Source organism: Indicator indicator, chromosome 3 (assembly GCF_027791375.1).
Source record: "Indicator indicator isolate 239-I01 chromosome 3, UM_Iind_1.1, whole genome shotgun sequence".
Taxonomy (NCBI): domain Eukaryota; kingdom Metazoa; phylum Chordata; class Aves; order Piciformes; family Indicatoridae; genus Indicator; species Indicator indicator.
The window spans coordinates 24,676,195-24,699,657 of record NC_072012.1 but is presented as its reverse complement, the minus strand read 5'-3'; the positions used below and the strand labels follow the sequence as shown (position 1 = coordinate 24,699,657).

Here is a 23,463-nt window from a genome sequence, read left to right as displayed (position 1 = left end):
CAGCTAAATAGCACATTTTATCAGTAGAAAAATGACCACTCTTCCCCTAACACTGTCAACTCTTTTGAAGAATAACATAAAGGAGACAGTTCCAGGCTATAAATGCTGATCTGCTGCAGATAGCCAATTTAGAGGTACTTGATTCAATTTAAGACATCTCTCCCCACTGTTTATTCTGACAGGTTAAAAAGACCTAGTTCAGTCTGTGCACACAATACCCTCCTTCCCTTGCTGCCTGGTGTATACATTATTCAGCAGCATCTAACTTGTTTCAAACACTACACAGGAAAAGCGGATCTCTACCACAACTTCAGACTAGTTTTGTTGACACTGACTATCACCACATTTGTGTCTTTCCATAGATCTTGTATTGTTTGTCTCTTGATATCCACAAATGATGTACAGATTGATAGCTAAGTTTGATTTCACTTCGTCACGGAGACTGTAAAACAGGAAACTTATGTATTTTCTCTAATTTTTTTCCCTTTTGATGGAAATATGTGATAGAGGTATGGAAACTGAGTTTAACGTGACTAGGTTTTAAGTGCTTAGTACTAGATAGGACTCCCATTGTTTAGTATGGCATTCAAGAGGCTATGCCATCCCCTTTTCTGCTAGGGCAAATGACCAGCCTTAAGTATAATCAAAAAATTTACACACCTACAAATATGTATCTTACCTCTCTCCATTCTTTGTTTCCAATAGCTTGTGTGTACAAAACACAGACTGTGAAAAGAAGAAAAAAAAATTTGGTCATTTTCAGTTTTAATTTTAAGAATAAGTTAAGTGAACCAGTTTTGTAGTCTGTTGTCCTGTTGAAATTAGTAACTAGGACAATCAAATCACAACATGTTTTCCCTCAGTTTTCAGCATGCCTAACCAGATTAGCAACACATACAGCCTAGTTGTTGCAGCAACAAGCTAATAAATAGGGTGGCTCTAAAAAGGGAGGCAACACTTGCACCCTGACCTCCAGCAAATCACTTGGCAATCCTTAGCAGTAAAGACCTTACTGGAAAAAGAAACAGGATAAATAAAAGTGGAAATAAAGGAAAAAAAAAAAGTAACTTCTCACGTTTTCTTCCTCAATTCTGCTTGTAATTATTTATATATATTTATCTTACATATGCATATGTACCCTTTTTTGAAAAGCATAACCTAGAATGTAATAAAAAAATTGCATCAGCTAAGTTTGTTGACCTAAGTTGTTTTTGAAAGACCAAACAGCATAATCCATATGCATCACTCTCTTCACAGATCTGTTATTCCAGTACAAAATTCACTGAAGCTTCTATCACAGGGACTGATGACAGAGGTACAATGATTATAATCAGGTCTTTTAAACACTATTATAAGTATCAATCACTTGCACTGAAGGACTACCATAAGTTTATTTTTTACAGTCTTGAACTAGTTGCAGATAGGAACCATAAAGCAATTTTTACCAAAACAATTTTTACCTGAAATTTCACTACAAGTCTTTTGTACACAATGGAAATACAGATATTGGGACCTTTTTTCCCTGACATATTATTGTCCTGTGCCAATCATTATTTTTCAGAAGGTTAAAAATAATGCAGTCTTGAACAATAAAGGTAGAAGCCTGTGTTTGTTCTCAATGAAATCAGAATCATCAACAGACCAAAGCAGAAATTAAGTCAAGCTTCAAACTGTATTTTCTTCTTACTTGAATGGTATGTTACACATACACACACAAAAAGTCTCATTAGGCAGTAGCAAATAAGAGGAAGAACAGAAAAAAGCAAGTTCAATATTATAGCTCACATAGGAGTTAAAAGTTAACACAATTCAACTCTTTCTAATAAGAGGCCTTGTAGAAGGAAAAAGCTTTTACAAAACATTTCAAAATCATTCTCTGAAGATATGTCTTCCTCCATTTAAAGTAAATGAATCTGTAGCCATTCAGGCTCCTAGCTTTGGTTCCTGCTTATAATATGATGAATCCAAACCAACCAGCCTGTTTTTACAACACACTCTGGAGCACATTGCTGAACAGTATTCATGAAGAATGAAGCCAAATGGGAGCTATGAAATCAGCTACAGAAGTGAAGGAAGGTTACTGAACTTCAGACTAACTTTTGCACCTGCTAAGATCTGTGCCAAGGTAACTCTCAGAGAAGTCAGTTTCCATAGACAAAACAAACAAAATATTCTCTGGGAATACCCCTAATTAGTATTGCTAGAATGAGGTAGGCTCTCACACATACTTCTTTTGCTTTCCTTACTACAAACTCTTTTTTTAAACTAATGATACTGCTTCTGCAACAACAAGTATTTTCTAGTTTTCAGTAGTGCTTTCCAAGAATGCAAATTACTAATTTCAAAAGCAGACACAACTGTGGATTTAGTGCATTTTGCAAAGAGATGACAGCTAAGTTTTCAACTAGAAATTTATCATACCTATTACTCCAGTTGAAAACAGAAGTGAAATTCATTTAGAGGAAAAGCCCCTTGTTACAGATAACGTGTACTTTCACTGTTCAGATATTTGTATTGTCTGGATTTTTCTTAAATATAATCATTTTTCACTATCGATTTGCTGCTTAATTTTTTGTACTACACCTTGCCCTGTATATTAGTGTTAATACAGGAAATCAATAATTGTGTATTACAGCTGTGGAACAAAAATATATTAAAAAATAAGAGATTTAATATTGAAGAGAAGTAACAGTACAACTGTAAAATATCCACTACCATGAAATTTTCAGAAAAGAAGCATTCTGGCACTACTTTATCTCCCTACCTTATGAAATCAAAGAAAAGAATGGTTATGAAAAAAAAAATATTACTGTAGGGTAAATTTAGTCTCTTGCCATGGTTGATTAGAGTCACACAATATAAAAGGGTTTAAAAAAAAAAAATAAAATGGTGTAGAGCTCCAACACAAAACCAGTTCAGTTCAGTCTCTTACTCTGTTCCTGCTTATATTTACCTGTCTGTCAGAATCTTTATTTCCAAATCCAGTTTCTACATAGTCAGTTTACTGTAATTTGTTTTTTGTATCTTTGGAGGGCTTGTAATAACCAATGCTATCATTTACATCTTTTCATTGCTGAGACAATAGTAGAATTCTGTTTCCCTCCACTACCACTGGCTCTACAGTGCAGAAAGTACATCCCAGGAATGGAAGCACCTCTCTATTTTAAGAATCATTTATATAAAAGCTTAAATGAGGAGAAAAGAGACAAGTATTTGCAGTATGACTAGATATTTTCTGATATTTATCTAAGCTACAGTTGTGGCAGGTACTTTAAATGTAATGAAGATTTAATAATGAAGACTAGTAATAATCTCATGTAATATTTATTTTATTACCATAGAATAGTTTGGGTTGAAAGGGACCTTTAAAGGTAAACTAGCTCAATCTCCCTGCAGTGACCAGAGAGATCTTTAACAAGATGAGGTTGCTCAGGGCCCTGTGCAACTTGACCTTGAATGTTTCCAGGGATGGGGCTTCTACCACTGCCTGGGCAACCTGTTCCTGTGTTTCACCACCCTCATTTCAAAACCTTTTTCCATTTATGTAGGAAGAATCTGCACTCCTTCAGTTTAAAGCTATTACTCCTTGTCCTGTTGCAAGAGGCCCTGCTAAAAACATTGTCCTCATCTTTCTTATGGGTAAGTATACGGTGCAAGTTTGACAGTGATACATACATGTGCATCTCAAACAGATATTTAAAAATAAATTAAAAAAATAGAAAAATCAGTTCTAATGAGACTTATAGAAAACACAAATATTCCAGACTTTCTGATAAATAGTTTGTAAATATAGATTAATTTATGAACTTCTTTCATCTTTCCTCTAAAACTCACCCCACAAATTTTCAGGAAACTGTCCATGATGCTGATCTCCATCAGTGGTAAGATTCACTGTCTTTAAAGGCTCTCGGAGATATAAAAACTCTGGTATCACACTAATTACAATAATCCCTCCCCCTCCACCCCAGTACCCTCTCTCCCTCCAAAAAAAAAAAAAAAAAAGCTAAGAAAACCTCCCAAGAGATCTGGAGAAATCAAAACCTCCTTTTTCATTTCAGGAGAAGGCTGTTTATGGCATAGGAGTCAACTATATTCACGTGCATTTTCTCTGAGAAAAAGACCAAGAGGATAAAATTGGATTTTCCTTCTCAGTATGGTCCTTAGACAACTGCACTGGAGTTTCAACAGTGTATTATAATTGGCCTAGTCAAATCCAATGAGACCTCAAGATACAGAGTGACTCTACATGGCTCTATCTTTTAAGAGATCTAATGGCTTCAAGTTCAGTGTGTTTGTGGAAGTGGTGTGATGCTGGTTTTAGCACCTGTTCTGTCAGGATGAAGCTATAGACCAGCCTAAGACAGACATGTAAGAAAGTTATATTGCCACACTTCAAACTACAGAAAGAAATAACACTTTTTATACTACAACCTTACCCCTTTTACTTTTACACCAGGGCTATATCCCTGTGCTCAACTAAAGGAGCAAACAAATTAAACTGGCTAAGGAAACGTTCTGCAGAAAACTAAATGCACGCTGTTTAGAGAGTACCCATAATCAAAGCTGCTTTGCCAAGCAAATTCTTCAGTGCAATGAGCACTTCCAGAGCCAACAGTTATCCCCTTTTTTCTTTTCCAAAGACAGTATTACTATATTCCACATTTTTGTCCTGCTAATCTGTTACAGATAGGCCTGATTGGCAGCCTAACTGCGCACTTAAAACTTGAGACCAGATCTCTAAAGTACAACATCAGTTTGAGTGCTTTAAATAAGCTATTTACCAGAAACAAAAAAGCAGTATATTTTGAATTGATAGGTAAGGTTATGACACTTCAACAATATGTCCATATACTTTGAATCTATAAAAAAATAGCACCAGTTTACTTAGAAATATTTTAAAGATAGATATTAAGATTTCCTTATGTTCTCCTGCCACTCTGTTTCCTTGTGTTCCTTTCCCGGCATGGGTCATCCACCAGCCAGGATCACTTGAGCTTGCCTATCTGCCCCAGCTTGGGCCACAGACCCTTCAGAGGTGCACTGCCTTTTCCATGGACAGTCTCCCTTTCAAGAATGCATCTCCAGCAGCGCATCTTCAGAAGCGTGGCTGTGGCAATATAGAATCATAGAACAGTAGGGGTTGGAAGGGACCTTGCAGAGTTCAATCTCCCTGCCAAAGCAGGATCACCTAGCACAGGGCATACAGGAACGTGTCCAGTCAGGTTTTAAAGTCTCCAGAGAAGGAGATTCCACAACCTCTTTTGGACAGCCTGTTCCCGTGCTCCATCGCCCTCACAGTAATGCTTTCCCTTATGTTGAGGCATAATGTCCTGTGTTCCAGTTTGTAGTTTCAGCAGGTGTGTCTTTAGCTCCTAGCTGGTAACACATTTTTCTAAAATATGTTTGGGCAAGGGTGTGCTCCTCTGGCTGGCACATGTTCTGGCAGGCAACGGTTATTCAAACAGCTTTCAGAGCTAACTGGAACCAGTCTGACAAGAATCAAAAGTTCCATCATATAAAAATTCATAGGCGTGAGAGTGTTTTGGGGTCCAGACATACATTAACAAATCTTATGGGGAAAGTGGGTGCCACTATCTTACATATCTGAGAACATTAACTCATACACCGTATTACTTTTGATCATAAAATTTTGTGTTTCTCAGGTACGATTTACCTTAGTTATTTTTCAGTGTTTGACTCTAAGAATAGTGACTGCTACACACTAGCAGAAACAAGTGCTTCTCATTTATTTATAAGTTTCTGACTAGCTTTGAAAATGATCTAGAACAACAGATACTTTAAAAAACCAACCCAACAAATTTTCTGCACTTATTAATTTTGGGAAAATGTTAAGTTGACTGCTAAATAAGGGACCATGTAGCCAGGAAAACAATAGTGAATACATTCTAGTTCATGTAACAAAAATTTTAAGGGCAACTTATTTAAATGTAAAGACTTCATTACTTTAAATAATTGTCACAAAAGCAATGAAACCTAAGTGACACTGAAGAAAAATCATTAACCTAATTTTTAAGCCAGTGTTTACACATTTGGGATACATGATATGAAGAAACTATATACTTACTTGGATCAGATTTAGAAAATGTATCTCTGTCCAAAAGATTTCTGTTAAAAGAAAAAGAGATTAAAACCATTTTACTCCCAAAAATGGTGAAAGATACAAATCAGATACAAATGTATTTAGGTTTTTAACATTTTTGATCAAGATGCAGCTTAGTTTTCTGCCCTCCTAATATGTAAGATTTACTCAAGGTCAGTCACACTAACACTTGAGTTGTCTTACATTTAACTGTAGTATACCGTTTAGATTTGACAAACTCTGGCTCATGTACTCCAATACCATTAAATGAAAAGCAATACACAACAAGCACATCAGGAACAGAAATATTTTTAAATCACAGTATCTACCAGATATTAACTTGCTAGTTGAATACAAAAGCTTAAGCTTTACTTAAAAGAACAGCTAAGAGATGTCAGCCATGATGAAATATCTATAAGAATGTGTCATGGATGAGTAATGTAAAGAAAACTAAAGCATATGTTGAACATACACCAACATTAGGAATTTTCTAAATGTCTACAAAATACCTAGACATAAATATTGAGAACTAATTTCTTGATTATGCATTGCAGTCCCAGTATAACAGCCACGCTTCAGCCAGCTGAGAACCATAAACAGATAAGAAGATTCAAATTAGTAGGAATAATGAAAACACTGCTGCAAATTGAAGTTAGACTCCACAGAGCAAGTAGATCCAGGTTTTACCCTAAAAGGAATCTTCTGTACTACAGGTGCAGAAATTGAACTTTATTCCATTGTTTTACCATCTTTCATCGCTAAAGATGGTCAGACATGATGTAAAGTCTCCACCTCTAAGGTTTTTAAAAGCACTTGTAGCTACTTAAGTTATCTGATCCTACCCTGAAGCAAGAGGAAGGATTACATAACCAGTTTACATCCCTTACATCCCTTATTATTTTTAGTAATTAGTAGAGTCTCTTCAAAGGTCACCATTTATTACTCTCCTTCAGATTTAAATCATGTTATTTTTGTGCTACTGAACAGTGCTGAAAAGTGTATTAATAAGTTGTTCAATACAGGTGTTCTAAGCAGTCAACTCATACTTCACCAAAAAAAGATGCTGTATTCCCAATTTAGGGACTGCCAAGTCTGCAATAAGAATAAAAGATAGCTTTAAAAGAACGTTGAACACATCTGTTTTATTTACTTCAGCCAAAATAGGCACCGGGATTAAAATTAGTATTTGTAAATGAACCTGAAACCTGCACATGCTACATTTTAGAAACGTCTCTAATCCATTCAGAAGTGGGATTTTTATATATGCATCCAATTACACTGCATTTCATTTTAGCTAAAAATGTGCAAATTTAAGTATTAATCCAGGAAAATCATCAATTCCAAGTCTGTATTTAACAATGACCTCTACTAGCTGCTTCGAAAGACAGTACAGTAAGTTCTGCAATATCAGAATTCACAATTACAAGAATTGGTTTTAATATTCCAGAATTAATATCACATTAGGTTTTCAGTTAGGCCTTGCATGTTCACCATTAGCATTCTAAGCAATTTTAATTCCTCTGTGATGACCTGATAATTGGTATCTATTGTTTCTGAAGGCAGATTAAGACTAAACCATTTTAATGACTCATATTGAGCTAAGGTGCTTGGCTGTGTGATCTTTCCAACTAATATCCAAGTGGTTCAAGTCACCCACATGCACCAGGGCACTTGATCTTGATGCTACTTCCAGCTGCCTGTCAAAGGCCTCATCAGTAGCTTCTTCCTGGTTCAGTGGTCTGTAGTAAACACCCACAACCGTATCATCCATGTTTGTACATCCCTTCACTCTTACCCATAAGCTTTCAATGCTTTTATCATCTCCCCCTGGGTTGAGCTCAACACACTTCAGTTGCTTATTCACATAGAGAGCAACTCCACCACCTCACCTTGTCAGCCTGTCCTTCCTGAAAACGACATAGCCGTCCATAACCACATTCCAGTCATGGGAGCTGTCCCACCATGTCTCTGTAATTGCAACAAGATCATAACCCTGCAACTGCACCCAGATTTCCAGTTCATCCTGCTTATTCCCCATGCTTCTTGCATTGGTATACAGACACTTCAGAGACTTAGCAGAGGAGTATCTGTTACCATTGTGGGTGTTGCATAATCCACTATCCCCTACAGCCCCTGGGATAGCAGTGGAGCTGGTACCCTGCCTCACAATTGTCCCAGGAATGTCCTCAGTGAGGCTCGTTTTTCCCTCTTCCCCCTTCGAAATCAAAGGCCTATCAATCAGCCCTGCCAGTTCTTGTCCCAGGATTCTTTTCCCTCTCAGAGATAAGCAGTTTTTTTCCTATAGTCAGCAGGCCTGGAGTCTTGTAGAGTAGGCTGTGATTAAAGAACCCAAAAATCTGCTGTTGACACCAGTCCCGCAGCCAGGCATTAATCTGTTGGATATTCATGTTTAGTGCATCATTAGGCATAGCTAGTGGGGAGACAGAAGCAAAAACTACTTGTGCTCCTGACCCCTTAACCATTTGTCCCAGGGCTCTGAAGTCCTTCTTCATTGATCTCAAACTTCTTTATGAAATTTCATCATTGCCTACTTGGAAAACTAACAATGGGTCGTAGTCAGTTCGGCGGGTCAGGGCAGGAAGTTTTCTTACTACATCCTTGACCCTGGCCCCAGGTAGGCAACAGACATCCCTAAAGAGTGGGTCAGGTCTGCATATAGGACCCTCAACGCCCTTCAGAAGTGAGTCCCTGATGACAAGCACCTGGCGTTTCTTCTTCACTGCAGATGTTTTGACAGTAGGTTTACTTGCCCTTAGCCTCTCTGAACAACATAAACCAGATAAGCTTTCATAGCTGCTGCTAGATGGTTCCACTTGCTGAACATTGGTTTTGGTGGAAACAGGTTCACTAAGAACAGTATATCCATTATACAGGGGCACCTGAGGGGGTTCACTGGCTTGTGGCGTGCCACACCTGGTGCACTTGGAAGGAATTTGTCTCCACTGCTCTCCAGCTTCTGAGTCATTCTGTTTGGGAAGATGGTAAGATAGTAGGGAGCGTTTAGTGTCCCGACTACTACATGGCAGATGGGACTGTTTGAAGGATGGCTGCGACTGATTTTGCCAGTCCAGCTTCGTCTCACGCTCCCTAATAGTCCACAGCCTTTCAACTTTCTCCCTTAGATCAGACACTAGACAGACAAGGTCACTCTCTTGCTCACAGCAAATACACGTGTAGTCCCTGCAGTCTGCCTCGGGAACCGAGAGATTCTGGCACTCCTTACACCCAGGAGATTGGATACCTGTGTGTTTATGCGTGACCTCTGTCTGGGGGGACACAGATCTTTTGGAAACACTTTTACGACGAGTTGCAACCATCTCTGATCCTACCCGCGTGACCCTACTAAACGACAAACCCACCTGGTTCAGCTCCTCCCGCTGGTGAAAACACACGGCGCGCCTGCCTCTCGGGAGAGAGAAGCTGGCTCAGAGGAGGGGTCGTGCCGTGCTGCTCCCGCCTCGGTGAGCAGGGAAGGGCTGAAATCGCAGATCTGCCTCGTCTCTACGGATTTTAAATCAGCCGCCGGAGCAGAGACTCCGCCCACGCCGCGCCTGTCTCTCGGGAGAGGCTGGCTCAGAGGGAGGGGCTGAGACTGCAGATCGTTGTGACATTTCGCAGACTATTATGACATGGTCATAATAGCTACTGGAAAGCTCAGTCTAGCCCAACACTCTTACATTCTATCAATTGCAAAAAAGTAGTGTCATGGTTCAGGCCCAGCTGGCAGCTAAGCTCCACACAGACGCTCACACAGCTGCCCCCAGCCACCAACCCCTCCCTGAAATAGGAAGAACAGGGAGAAAAAAACAAAGCCCCGTGGGCTGAGATCAAGTTTAATAGAATACAGAGATAGTGCAACCCGCCTGTCCCTCCTTATGCAAGAAAAAAAGAGAAAAAGAAAACCAGAAGAGAAAGAAAAAGAATCTCCATGTCAAGAGCACAAGGCTCAAAGCCTCCTCATGTTGCCCTGTCCAGCCCATCCCTTATATAGCAGGCATGACATGAGATTGGTATCAAACACCCACTGGCCTGTTCATCTGGCTGTCTTTGCTATGTTCCATCCCAGCTTCTTGTGAAGGAAATAAAAAACTTAACTCTATCCTAGTTGAACCCAGGACAAGTAGCTACTATGTGAACTACATAAGAATATGGAACAAATCTGTAATGCTTCCTGAGAAATGTTCCTGGTCATTGACCATTAGCTGCTCAAGGACTTCTTGAATTAAGAACATTTCTACATAGACAGTATCCCTGATGGAATTATAAGGATTGAGACACCAAAGTTTAACATTGTAATTAAGGTCAGTAAGTGTCACTAATTCACCATTTTGAACTAATACAACTTATAATACTCTCAGTTTGCCCGTTCATATATTTTACCACAAATAAACGTCTTCAGCAAAGTTTGCAGACATGCCTAATCTTCCAAATTATTAATAACCAACTAGAATAGTGCCTAAAAACTTAACATGCTGATCAAGCAATGCAGTCAACTTCAGAAGGAACTTAGTGCCAAGACTAAATGCCAACAGGAAAATCACTAATCACCTGACAGCTCAAGAGGCTGCTTAGTTTGACTTGTGCATATGCATTTTACAGTGAAAATAATCAAAATACTCCTTTAAATATATGAAAACTGCATGACGCATAAGCATAGGACAAGCTACGACTAAAAGAAATGCTAAAAACAAAAGGAGAAAGAAGACTGGATATATTCCTGCAGCTTTATTTAGCCATTATCCCCTTAATAGTGGCACTTTTGGCATAGGCTGAGGAATACAGGGTGTAATTTTTTCCCTTTCTCCTCAGAAAAGCTTTCTTCAGTAGCACACTGTCTCAGAAAACAGCCCTAGGAAAGATCAGAAATTCAGAAACCAGAAATATCTGATAACTTTGGGTTTTCTTCTTAATCTAAGTATCAAGAGAAACACACTTCTAGTTTAACTGAACACAGAAAGTGTTCTATGCTCAATGCTTTTGGATTAAAAAAAAAATGCATTTCCCGGAGGCACATACACATCAAACAGCTATAGCAGAAAAGTCTAGCAATGTCTGTGTGGAAGCACTATTCTGCCATCATTCTGCACCTGTCCATTCTGGGGTGGACCTTTCAAAATGGTCACAATAGCACAGATGACTAAGGGAAATAGAAGAAACAGAAGCTATGGCAATAAGATCTGTTTAATCCAAACTGGAAAACACAAGACAGATCAGAAATGGTGGCATCAAGATTTATTTTTCTGTATAATGACAGAAATTTCCACAGGAAGGAAAAAAGAAAAGGTAATCAGTAAATAAAAGTTAAAACTTGCAGAATTATGATGTTCATAGTTCCATGAACTCAAAAATTTGTCAAAACAACTGCTTCTGCCCAGTGCTTTGCTAAAAAATTGCTTTAGAAAGGAACAGAAGTTGCAAAGGACCTGCAGTGGTCACCTAGTCCAACTGCTTGACCAATTCAGGGCTGATCAAAAGTTAAATTATGTTATTTAAGGGCATTGTCAAAATACCTCTAAAAAAACTGACAGGCTAGGGCCACCAACCACCTCTATAGAAAGCCTGTTCCAGTGTTTGAATATCCTCTCTGTACAGAAAGATTTCCAAATGTCGAGTCTTTTGTACTATGCTCAATGTGAAAACATCTTGTATGCATAAATCAGATACTTCAAGACTCAGTGGTCTAGTTGCTGCAGTAGCTGAACAGAAATCATTACAGTCTATGTGGCTTTGTAGGATCCCACATACTCTGTGCATTTTATTAATGTTGACAAAGACTGACTTACATTAAGAAGTAACATTTACTCACCCCGTTCACATACATTTTGCTTCAAATCTGACTTTATTTCAATAACATCTGAGCTTCTTGCTTTATAATTATTTTTTTTGTTTTAAATTTAGCTTTTTGTTAAATCCAAATTCTAAGCAGAAGTAAATTCAATTCTCCCTTCAAAAATGGCAGAATTCTGACACTGAAGAACAAACTACAATAACTATAGAGTGAATAGTTAAAAATCTATTTCTCTAGTTTGAAAAAACAAACAAACAAACAAAACCCCCAAACAACAACAACAAAACCACAAAGCATTCATATGTCTGGAAAAAATATTTTTTTATACATGGCTTTCAACAGCTCTGAAATCTTTAATGATAAAAACATGGTCTACGTCAGATGAATTTGTCAGAGTCTCTCCAGGTGTCAAGGTTTTATGTTTCTCTTCAGCTTTAATTATATTTAAGAGCACGCAAAAATTCCCTGATGGTGAAATCAATCACTCAGCAGTTTGCAAACACAAAGTATAGTTATCCACACAATAGAAAACAAATATTTTCAATATATTATATTCTCATATAAGCTAATACTACTTTTCTCACTGTTTACATGTATCACTCCAAGGGAGGAGGAATTGTCTCTAATTCATAAAACAGTTCATTAACCAAATGCGTTTCCATTTCCCTCACTGAATGCTGGGCCCACACGCCTTTTCTAGAAAAGATTCTGGAGGAGAAAAAAAAAAAAAACCAAACATGAAACTCCTCACTTTTTACTGTGCAGAATAGTATCCCATTCTATTATTAATTGTAACATAACTATTACACCCTGGTAGTCATTGTTCCTCACCCTTAACTGATAAAACTGGACTTGCAACGGTAAGACCTAGGCAAGACAATGTACGACCCAAAGAGCCTACTTGAGTGAAGAGTCCACTTGACTTCCTGCAGAGTAATTTCACTAACAACTTTTCAGTTACCATCCTAGCTTAAGTACTCACCCTTCCCTAGCTATTTACTCTCTCCTGTATTCTGTAAGAACACAATAAAAGCAAGCATATTAGACTCCCGATCTCTAGGCTCAAAAATGCCCTGGATCTAAAAGCAGATTAGACAATTGCTCAGAAATTTATCTTCTAAAAATAACTAAGAATGTGGTGGGTCTCCTCACTAAGAGGCAATTAGGGTGACTGCTTACTTTTTGCTTAGATTGTCTCTGCTCCTTGGAGCACTAGAAGGACTGGAAAGAAAGCAAACATATCTCTGATATGCAAGCTTAAGAAAATATCCACAATACCCCTTCATAACCTTTGAAGAATTTGCTCTTGTTCACAAGAAGATAAAGAAATAATTTTCAGCCTTCCAGTAACTTTCATTGTCAATTTAAGCATATACTGGTTCAGAAGCCATTCTTTTAATGGAAAAAGGAGAAGTAACAAGAAAGGTTAGACCAGCAGCGCTTCCATGAGTCGTATGATGGCCTACAGAAAGTCTTCTCTGCATAGATGTACGTACACAGGTTTGGGATGAAACCTCTGCTCTTGAGGTTTGAAAAATAAACAACAAAGGAATTGCCAAGTTCATTTACTTAAACTTAGTAAATTTGTGGAAGCAGAAAGGAAGTACTGGATTATGAAAAGATACTCTTGCAGATGAAGCAGACCTGAAGGCATCTATTTCAAATTTAAAAAAAAGTCCATGTAGGATTATCACAAAGCGGTTGAACTCTGCTTCAATACCAAGCCAATTAGTATTTGAAGCCAACAAAATAAATATTCATATTTCTAAGGCTGGGCAGGTAAAGTCTCTGATTCTTGAGCTGCTAGTGGTGCATCCTGGAAGATGACACTAACAATTTATAGTGGTCAAAAAACCTACTCAACCTAGCTGACCTAGTGTCAACTAACCAGTTCTTTCCAGCTACTTTCATCCAGCCCACTCAAATGCATGGATATGTTGACCTGTTATATCTGATTTCTTTAGGAATGTACAGTTAAAACCATGTTTCATTAATGTGTAATATATGAAACATACAGACTGGTTTTGCACAGCTTTTTTGAAACTACTCTTTAAAAGAAGTCATTTAGAAAGCAAATGTATACTATGAGTGTAATACTCCTCATTCTTTCTCAACCATTGTAGCGGTGGTGGTGGGTGAGACACTGCTTAGATGGGCAGACAGATATTGAAAATAATACTACTACAGAAAGTCTACATAATAATGCATTTAAGATTGTTATACAGTTCCTAGTACCTAGCCCTTCCTCTGCTGTCAGGCTTTTCTTTATATCACCCTTCTGAGACCTAAGACCTTTGGCTTCAGGTGGGGGAGGGTTTTACAGTGAGTCATCTGTCAGAGTCCCTCATTCTGCATGAAGTTCATAAGGATGGAACAAGTGGTCTCAGATGCTCTTACATCTTGCCCTTACTTCATAGAATCATCATAGAATCACAGAATGGTTTGGGTTGTAAGGGACCTTAAAGATCATCTAGTTCTAATCCCCTGCCATGGCCAGTGGCATGGCCACTATACCGGGTTTCTCTAGGCCCTGTCCAACCTGGCCTTGAACACACACTTCCAAGGGTATCCACAACTTCCCTGGGCAACCTGCTTCAGTGTCCCACCACTCTTACTGTATAGAATTTCTTCCTAATATCCAGTCTAAATCTAGTCTCTTACAGCTCAAACCCATTCCCCCATATCTTATCACCAAAAGCCCCTGCAAAAGGTCCCTCCCCAGCTTTCTTGTAGACCCCCTTCAGGTACTGGAAGGCCGCTATAAGGTCTCTCCAGAACCTTCTCTTCTCCAGGCTGAACAGCCCCCAACTCTCCCAGCCTGTCCACATAGGGGAGGTGCTTCAGCCCTCTGATCATCTTCATGGCCCTCCTCTAGACCCACTCCAACAATGTCCTGTTGCTCACAAGAGCACAGCAGAGAGAATCACCTCCCTCATCCTGTTGGTGACACTTTTGATGCAGCCCAGGATACAGTTGGCCTTTCTGGGCTGCACACATACATTGATAGCTCATGTTGAGTTTTTCATCAACAACTACAACTCCATTGTACATCCAAATTTACTGTATACGGTGTGGTTTACATCTCTTTGAGACATGCTCTTTCTATCCTTCTTCTTTTGCTTAGCTCCCAGCCTGCACTCCTTTACCATACACTAGTGACCCCTTCACAGCACTGGGGTCCCCAGTGGCACCTTCAGCCCCCTCTTTTCAGTCTCCACTCCTGCTCTTCCACTCTGCATCCCGTCTCCCCACATGCAAGACCTCACCTATCACACCACCAATGCTCCTCTGAGCATTCTTTGAAGATCACAAACATCATTATACACAGAATAACTACTTACTACTACTGTCTATAGAAAGAAATAACAATTATACCACAGTTACACCAAGGCAAAAGACAAGCAATAGCCGTCTAGTCATTAGAAACAAACATTGAATTTGGTTTTGCAGCTAAGGCAAAGACAAATTCAAATAAATCTGACAAGTCCTGAGACATGCACAGTTAACGTGAAACCTGGGGCTTACCCCTAGCAATCTCATACTGAATTTACAGGGCAAGAGATCTGCATTAAATTCTGAAGTCACATAGCTGCATGCTTAAAGTTTGAACAATACAGACACACAGAAGGAAACAAACCATATGGCCTATCTGGACTGCATATCCATGGCTATTTTGATGGACAGTGTCACTTATATATGTTTTTTCTCCTAATACACTCATTTTCCTCAGCAGAAGCCAGCTGGTTGTCTCGGCGGCTTCATGTCAAAGAAAAACCAACAAAAAACAGCTTTGTATTGTCGGTCATACACAACCACTCCACAGAACTTTAATCTAATCCGGACATACTAAAAAATAGAAAAATGAAATGCAGATTCACAATCAGGATGAACTTTATATTCACTATTTTGTACTATACAGAGATATAAGCTCAAATAATTTGTTATGGAAATCTTTTTTACCATTGCATCTTTCTGCAACAGGGATTTCTAACAAATTATTAATATTTACAAAAAAACCCCACAAACAAAACCAAAAAACAGGAGATATATACACTGGGTGGAGAAAAGTAATCTTGTCAGAAATAAACACCTAGGACAATCAAAGATACAAATAGACATACTTTGGGGTACCGCAACCACTAGAAAGTGTCTGGTTACAAATTTCAGATTGCCAAACAAAAGGAAAAGTAAAAATTCTGAAGCAGTACATTTTGTTCCTCTGTGCATGAAACCTGAAATTAAATTATCTTCATTACTGAGAATAGGAGTTGCTTAATTCCTGCTGTGAAGCAGCATAGAACTGATCCAAACCAGGCATGGGCAACCAATTCTATTCCTGCTGAATTAACCATGATTAGGAATTTATGCTGCCTTTATGCATCTTATGCTATACAGCCAGTGTAGAGACTATCCAGAACAATGAGGACAGGCTGTCTGGTTGAGCTTAAAGCCTAGCACAGCAATTTGATTATAACAAACTTTCTGAACTAGCAAAGCAACCCTGTACTGTGTCAATGTTTCAGATAACCATATCGTCTTTGATACAATACTAGATGTCATAAAGTGATCAAACTTCATCTTCCCATAGATATTATTAAAAAAATAATCGCTTTCAGGAAGATAATTCTGATTGGTAACTCCTTGTTCAGTAAGTAACACCAGGCATCATGAAACTGTTGACCTTTCTTGCTTTCATAAAGGATGTGGCTCAATCAGGAGACTACGGGGGGTGGGGGGGAAAAACACAAAAACCCACAAACAAACCAACCAACCCCAACAAACCAAAACCCACTGCACTAATAGTAGGTAAGATAGGAACAGACTATAAAGTTTTTCTAAGATGTAACTAGATTGAAATCAGTGAATAACATCTCCAGAGAGAGAGATACAGAATGACAGACATGTAGCATGGAGCTTACCTCAAACTTCTGTGAGACCACAAGTTTACACACACAGCTGCCAAGTGAAGATTCAAGCCTAGGCACACACCTATAATCAGTATGCAATCAAATACCCCTTTAGAGGAAGGAGAAGCTTTGGGATGGAAAATAGTAGTAGGGTAAAAGATAAAAAGCAGCCTATATCCTCTCTTCTACACCAAAATGAGGGCCAAGGTCATGACCCTTTAACACATGACAATGGTGCAAAATTATGCCAGGCTGCAACAAATAAAGATCACATAGCAAGTGACAGTGAAATTTTCATCAGACCACCGATGTCCTTCAGGGGACATGATGAAAGAAGCTACAGCACACAGAGGGAGACGGCTACTACAACAATTGATCTAGACAATAAGGGATTAATACTAACACCTAAAGATCCTCTGGGATGACAGGTTTAAGTTGTTCTGCCACATTAGATCTGGCTCTTAAGATAAAGAATACAGATTCCCAATGAAAACTACAGATTCCCAATAAAAACATTCAGAGGTTTGGAAATCTACATCTTACAAGGTCAGAAAAGAACCAGGAACTTTTTGTTTTATAAGTATGAATGACTAAAAAGAATTAATTTCTTGCTTTTTCTAGCATTTGTAAAACTACAGCAAGTGGTATTCAATAAGCCATGGAAATTGGATGAAATGTTGTTATTCATAAAGAAACCCCAGAAGGAGGGGGTATCCAAAACATTTCTGGAGTTTATAATTTTTTAGAGAACATCTCATCCCATGAGCTGCATGTCTGCTGAAGGCCACCTGATGTTCTCTTGAAGATAAAACTGTCTGCCCTAGTGAGACCTGACCTGGAATACTACATACAATTCTGGGCTCCTCAGTTCAAGAGGGGCAGGGATCTTCTTGAAAGAGTCCAGCAGAGGGCTACAAGGATGATTAAGGGACTGGAGCACAGCCTTATGAGGAAAGGCTGAGACCTGGGGCTTTTTAGTCTGAAGAAGAGAAGATTGAGAGGGGATCTAATAAATGTATATAAATATGAGGGCTGGGTGTTAAGAAGGAAGGGATAGCCTCTTCTCAGCTGCATGCTGTGATAGGACAAGGGGCAATGCATGTAAACTACAGCACATGAGGTGCCACATGAACATGAGGAGGAACTTCTTTACTCTAAGGGTCATGGAGCACTGGAACAGGCTCCCCAGAGAGGTTGTGGAGTCTCCTGCTCTGGAGACTTTCAAGACTCATCTGGATGCATTCCTCTGAGACCTGCACTAGATTGTATGGTCCTGCTCTGGCAAGGAGGTTGAACTTGATGATCTCCAGAGGGCCCTTCCAACTCGAACATCCTGTGATCCTGTGACTTGCAGAGTAAGTAGTGGTGCAATGACACCTGCATAGGAACCTGGATAATCTGGTGACACTGACACGCTGGGCAAATTAACTTGGAAAGCGCTGACAAATGAACCATAGGGAATCAAAAGCTAAGTGAAGAAAAGCTGGTACATTACTGAGTAAGAAGATAGAAGAAAAAAGAAATGAAAGAATATTGTCTAGTATCACAAATTTGGATTATGGCACGAATAGCTTCCATTGCTTCCCAAGTTACACCATCTGTAAAACTGGAAGAAGTTCTGTATTTCCTATAATGTAGACAAGAGAAAAAATATCTAGGAAGAATCACTAACAGCTGACAACTGTTGATGTAAACTAGCAATCAAATTGGTTCTACAATTCCTCAGATTTCAAGGGTAAACTAATATTATAACCCAAACGATCTTGAAAGCATTTCTCTTCAGGTTAAGGAATACACAACTACAAATTATTAAAGAATTTTCAGAATTCTCTGAACTTTGCAGTTTGCTCCTGCTGTATTTCACAATTTCACTGAGCATTACTTTTTGAAAACCTTAGCTAACGAATATGTTTACACATCAGTCACAAAAATGTGTTAATCATTAATCTCTGCCCCAATGCCACTCATTTTACACTCAATTTTAAAGCAGGATTTTGTAATCAAAAGCTGTCAATTCATCACAGACAGAAGAATAAACCATGGAAATTCCCATCCTTCTGCATTTGTTACTAAGACATTTCAAGATGGGAGACCATGGTCTTAATCAATAAAGCAGTTTTAACAAACTAGACATGGCTTTTGAAAATAAATTAACGTTGTAGATTATACACTGAACTAAGTTGCAGTAGGGTAATTAAGATCATAAATGACTATGTCATACACCTACATTTCTTTATAACTATGTGATGGGTTTATAAATCACTATAAAACTAAGGTTTGACATTGGAAGTATATATACAAACAATATCTGGAATGAAATAAATTCTCATTATCAGTGAATTAGGTCAAACCCAGCACAATTGTTCCGAGACCTGTAATTGTGACAGGTTACCCAAAGAACCTAAAAGTAATATTGAAGGTCCTAGATCATTTTTATGCATAGCAGCAAGCCCTTCGTGGGACTGGGGTTTTTCTGTGGTTGCTCCCATGAACTTTGCAGAGACAAGCAGTGAGTCCATTGGAGTGTTCACACCTTAGCCTAGTGACCATGCTGGTATTACTCTATTTCTCATTGTATCAGCCTTCTTTTGATATGCACCCTTGATTAAACAACAAATTATACTTTATTCAATAAGGAAAGAGAGGGAGTAGTCCGACAATTTAGAGCACTGCTGTTCCGGGTAGCATTAGGAGCAGCAGCTCCCAGACAGCTACATAAGAAAAAGGAGCAATGGGCTGTGGCTCAAACTTTGTCTCATTTCCCAACAGGAAACAACACTGAGTTCAAATTTTCCGCTAAAAGCTGCCAAGTCTGCTGGTGAAGGCAATCACGCTCTGCTAACAGGGAATACTTGAAGAAGCTATTGAAAGTGAATGACAATACAAAAAGAACACCAAAAAAACCCAAAAATATATTTTTTGACATCTAATGGGAAATTCTCTGTGCTTCAAGGCAGAAAGCAAGATTTTTGAAATACTGTTAAACACAGCACGACCAAATAAATGTTGAGTAACAGAATTGCATATACCATGTTTTGTGTCACGGGTTGTCATTTTTAAAATTTATGGTCAGCTGCGTTACGATAAAACGTGACCAGGTAACACGCCCGGTTTCGTAAGTTCTGAAAGAGAAACAAATGATCTGCGAAGGGATGACTCCGGATGGGAGCGCTCCCTGTCCCCACCCGCGGCACTTGGGCCAGCTCCAGAAGTTAAATGCTCGCTGGAGAAAACGCTCTGCGTGCATCGCTATGCCACTCCCGCTCCCCCCGGTCAGCTTCTCTGCTGCAGGCAGAGGCATGGGAAGGATTTGGGGCGGCAGCAGCAGTCGCTCCTCTCGGCGAAGCCGACCGCTGCCCGCAGCCTCTGCGAGAGCCGGCGCTTCTCCGCGGGGTCCGCCGTGGGCACGCCCAGTGCGCGGCAAGCGGACTGCAGCGGGCCGGTGACCGGTTCCGCGCTGCCCCCGGGTTCTGCGTGAGACTAAAGATTTCCAAGTGCCCCGCGCAGGCACGTCCTCCGAGGACTAGAAAGAAAGCGCCTCGAACAGTACGGGCAACCCTGCGCCCGGCCGCTGCCCCTTCTCCTCCTGCCTCCACGGACAAGCCTGGGGCGAGAGGCCCCCCGCCCCGGCATACCGCGGTGACCAGCCCGCTCGCCCGTCTGTCCCTTCCGACGCCCCAAGGCCAGCGGGCAGTGCGGTCCTGAGTCGCCGCCGTACCTGCAGGACACGGAGAGCTCCACTTTGGTGGCCGGGATGCTGGAACTGAGCACGTTAAAATCCCCTACGCACGCCATGTTTGGAAACCCACCACTCCTGCCCGGCTTCTCTAGCCCGAACCCGAACATGGGGCAGCACAAGGAAGAAGGGAGGGAGCGAGGCAGCCGGAGAGAGAGGGAGGGAATAGAGGAGAGGAGGCGGCGCAAGGCGGTCCTCCACGGCGCGGTGCCGCTGGCCGCCGCCCGTGACAGGGAGCACTGGACCGCGCCACCGCCCGCGGGCTGCCACCTCCGACTGAGGCGGGAGCGGGACGGTGACGTCACCCCGAGCGGGAGCCGCGAGCGACTGTCCCAGGCCGCGGTGAGCGGCTGCCCGACGGCCGGTGCGAGGGTCGGCTAGCGGTGAGGTAGCAGTGGTTCGGCTGGTCGCCCTACCACCGACTTGTCCCATTCGCGGACCGGAGTCCCAGGGGGAGGAAACGGCACAGAGGCTGACTCGACCACAGAGGCTGAGCCGGGAGCGGTCCCGAGCGTTTTCGCTCCCGTGCGCCCTCGGTCTCTTCTCGACCCCGTGTCCCGCGGCACGGCAAGAACGGGACGCGGCGGCTACAGGACTAGGCGTGGGACTCCATGCCGCCAGGGGGCGCGGCAGAGAGGGCGTGCACGGTGGGGTGCACGGCCACCCGGGTGCTGCCGCGGCGCAGCCTTCTGCGCGGCGGCTCTTCCAGGCGCTGCCCGGGCCAGAGAAACACAGAAAACAAGCGTAGGAAACTAGAGATGAATGTTACTTGTCCTTGTAAAGGTAACGCGCTTGAGGGAACAGACCTGGGTTTATCTTGGTTATTATAAGAAATAAGTGACACATGTCACGCTCTCGCGTACTTGTGCAAGACTTTTTTTTTTTTCTTTCCCCAAGACCACGAATTCAGTCGCACAGAATTGCAGAAAGTCTCCTGCCGAGTCATCAGGTCCTGGCTTGACCGCCTTGCTTTCTAAACTTCCTCTCAGAGAGGAGTCCAAGTATGGCTAGATCCACCTTAGCTCTGCCAACTGCAGAGAAGAGTTTGGACCCCAGGTTCTGACACAGAGTCCATTTATTTCAGGCTCGAGCTGGGTGCCTTCAGAGAGGCACCCCCCTCAGTTCTTTCCCTGTGCCTTTTAAGGCTTCTCAATTGATTACATGAGATGCTCATGGACCTGTTCATATGTCATGCATGGATTTTTGTCCAGCTAGCTTGTTAAATAGCCACTCTTTCTCCATGATAATTGGAGTAACATCTTTCAAGTTTTATCTACTCACATAGTTTCATCACCCTCCTCTTGTACCTACACTTGTGTCTTCTGTTTTCTGTTCACATTGATTGGTTTCTCTATTTTCTTGAAGGTCTTTTTCTTGAATTATACATTTAGTTCAGTTTGTCTCATGCAAGACTTTCAGTACTTCTCCATTTCAACTAAGAAGTTCAGCTAAAGTTTGGTTACAATTTTGCAGCCTAAGGCATCAGTACCACAATCACTTCTGCTAAGCAGTCACTCATGGTAGGCAAAGCAAAACAAGTTTCAGTTCCACCTACTTTTAAGCAATCAGACAATTATTTCTAATATTCTATGAGTAAACTATTTTAATCTCTAACAATTTGTTCATAGTCATTCACAATAATAAAAGTTACATTGGTTTATTTCTCAGGTATTTAATTTGTATCCATTATCATGGCATCTAGGTATCCCCCAATATTCGTTTCACATCATAGGAGTTTGACAAGAGGTGGAAATTCTATCACAGATGGGAAAGTAAGGCACAGGCAAGTTAAATGCCATGTCTGTAGTTGGACAATATGTAGGGCAGGTCAAAGACCACAGGATATCATTTCAAATCCTATAGAGAAGTCGTCTACTCCTCTGGCTGTTGATGATTTTACACAGAGAAAAGAAGACATTTAATGTCTTTATTTGTGATAGACAAATGTAACTCTAAACCCACAAACATCAGAACACATTAATTTTTAACTTTAATTTCTAGATTCTTGTTGGTATAATTCAGTGCTTGATTTCAGGCAGTACCTCAAAATAATGATGGTTGGAGAACTTGATACCTTGCTTTCTTTTGTGATTGTTACTTCATTATAGTCAGCTATGGTAATTATCAGATAGCTACGTAATTTGTTCCAGTATCTGCAACCTAATTTAAGCAATGAGGGATACACTTGCAGTAATTGCAGCATAAACTATGAACAAACTACAGTTTCCAGAATTGCTGTAATGTGTAACACTGGGTGATTGCTTTAAAACATCACCGCTTCCAGGTTCCAGCAGTATAATTGAACCAGAAAGTCACAGGATGCAAACACTGATTATTTCCCTCCACCCCCTCAGCTTTCTGCCTTGTAGATCATTAATTAGACATCTCAAGAAAAGAAGTTTCATGACTCAATCTTTGCAATCCTGGAAAAAAACCCCACACAAAACCAACACAAACTAATCTGTAGGAAGTTAAGGAACTGGAAATGTCATCTATTCTTCTGTAGATGTGAACGAATATGTGGATGAGTATAGGAGTGTGCTTGGAAGTGAGCTTCAGAGTTACTGAAACAAAACAGCTGCAGCTATAACACAATACCATTTTCATGACAACCAAAATACCACTTACTAAGTCTGAATTTATGGCAAACATACCATATTCTCTGGTTCTTCCTCAAATATTTGTTCAGTAATTCCCTTAATTGTATGCTGTCAAACTCTTTTAAGAACCCGAAGAATAGAGTGAACTTAGCCAAGCTGGTCCTTCCTGGTAGCTCAGAGTAGCACTGAAACAATGCCAATTTCCTAATACACACTGCAGTGTGAGAATTGTTGTATCTTTCTTTCCTGTCTTTGATTACTATACTTAGCTTCCTCTTTCTTTGCTACTGCTGATTCTTTTAATTCATTGA

General features: G+C 40.4%; 1 protein-coding gene across 1 annotated transcript in view; it reads right to left on the bottom strand.

Moving 5' to 3' along the window:
• CPNE8 (copine 8) overlaps positions 1-20,662 on the bottom strand; it is an 86,189-nt gene extending 65,527 nt beyond the window's left edge. The window contains exons 1-3 of the mRNA XM_054399971.1: positions 20,535-20,662; positions 6,086-6,126; positions 680-726 (exon numbers count right to left, since the gene is read on the bottom strand). Of these exons, the coding sequence (XP_054255946.1) occupies positions 680-726; positions 6,086-6,126; positions 20,535-20,662 (216 nt within the window). The remainder of the gene's footprint in view (positions 1-679; positions 727-6,085; positions 6,127-20,534) is intronic.
• Between the last annotated feature and the right edge of the window lie 2,801 nt (positions 20,663-23,463).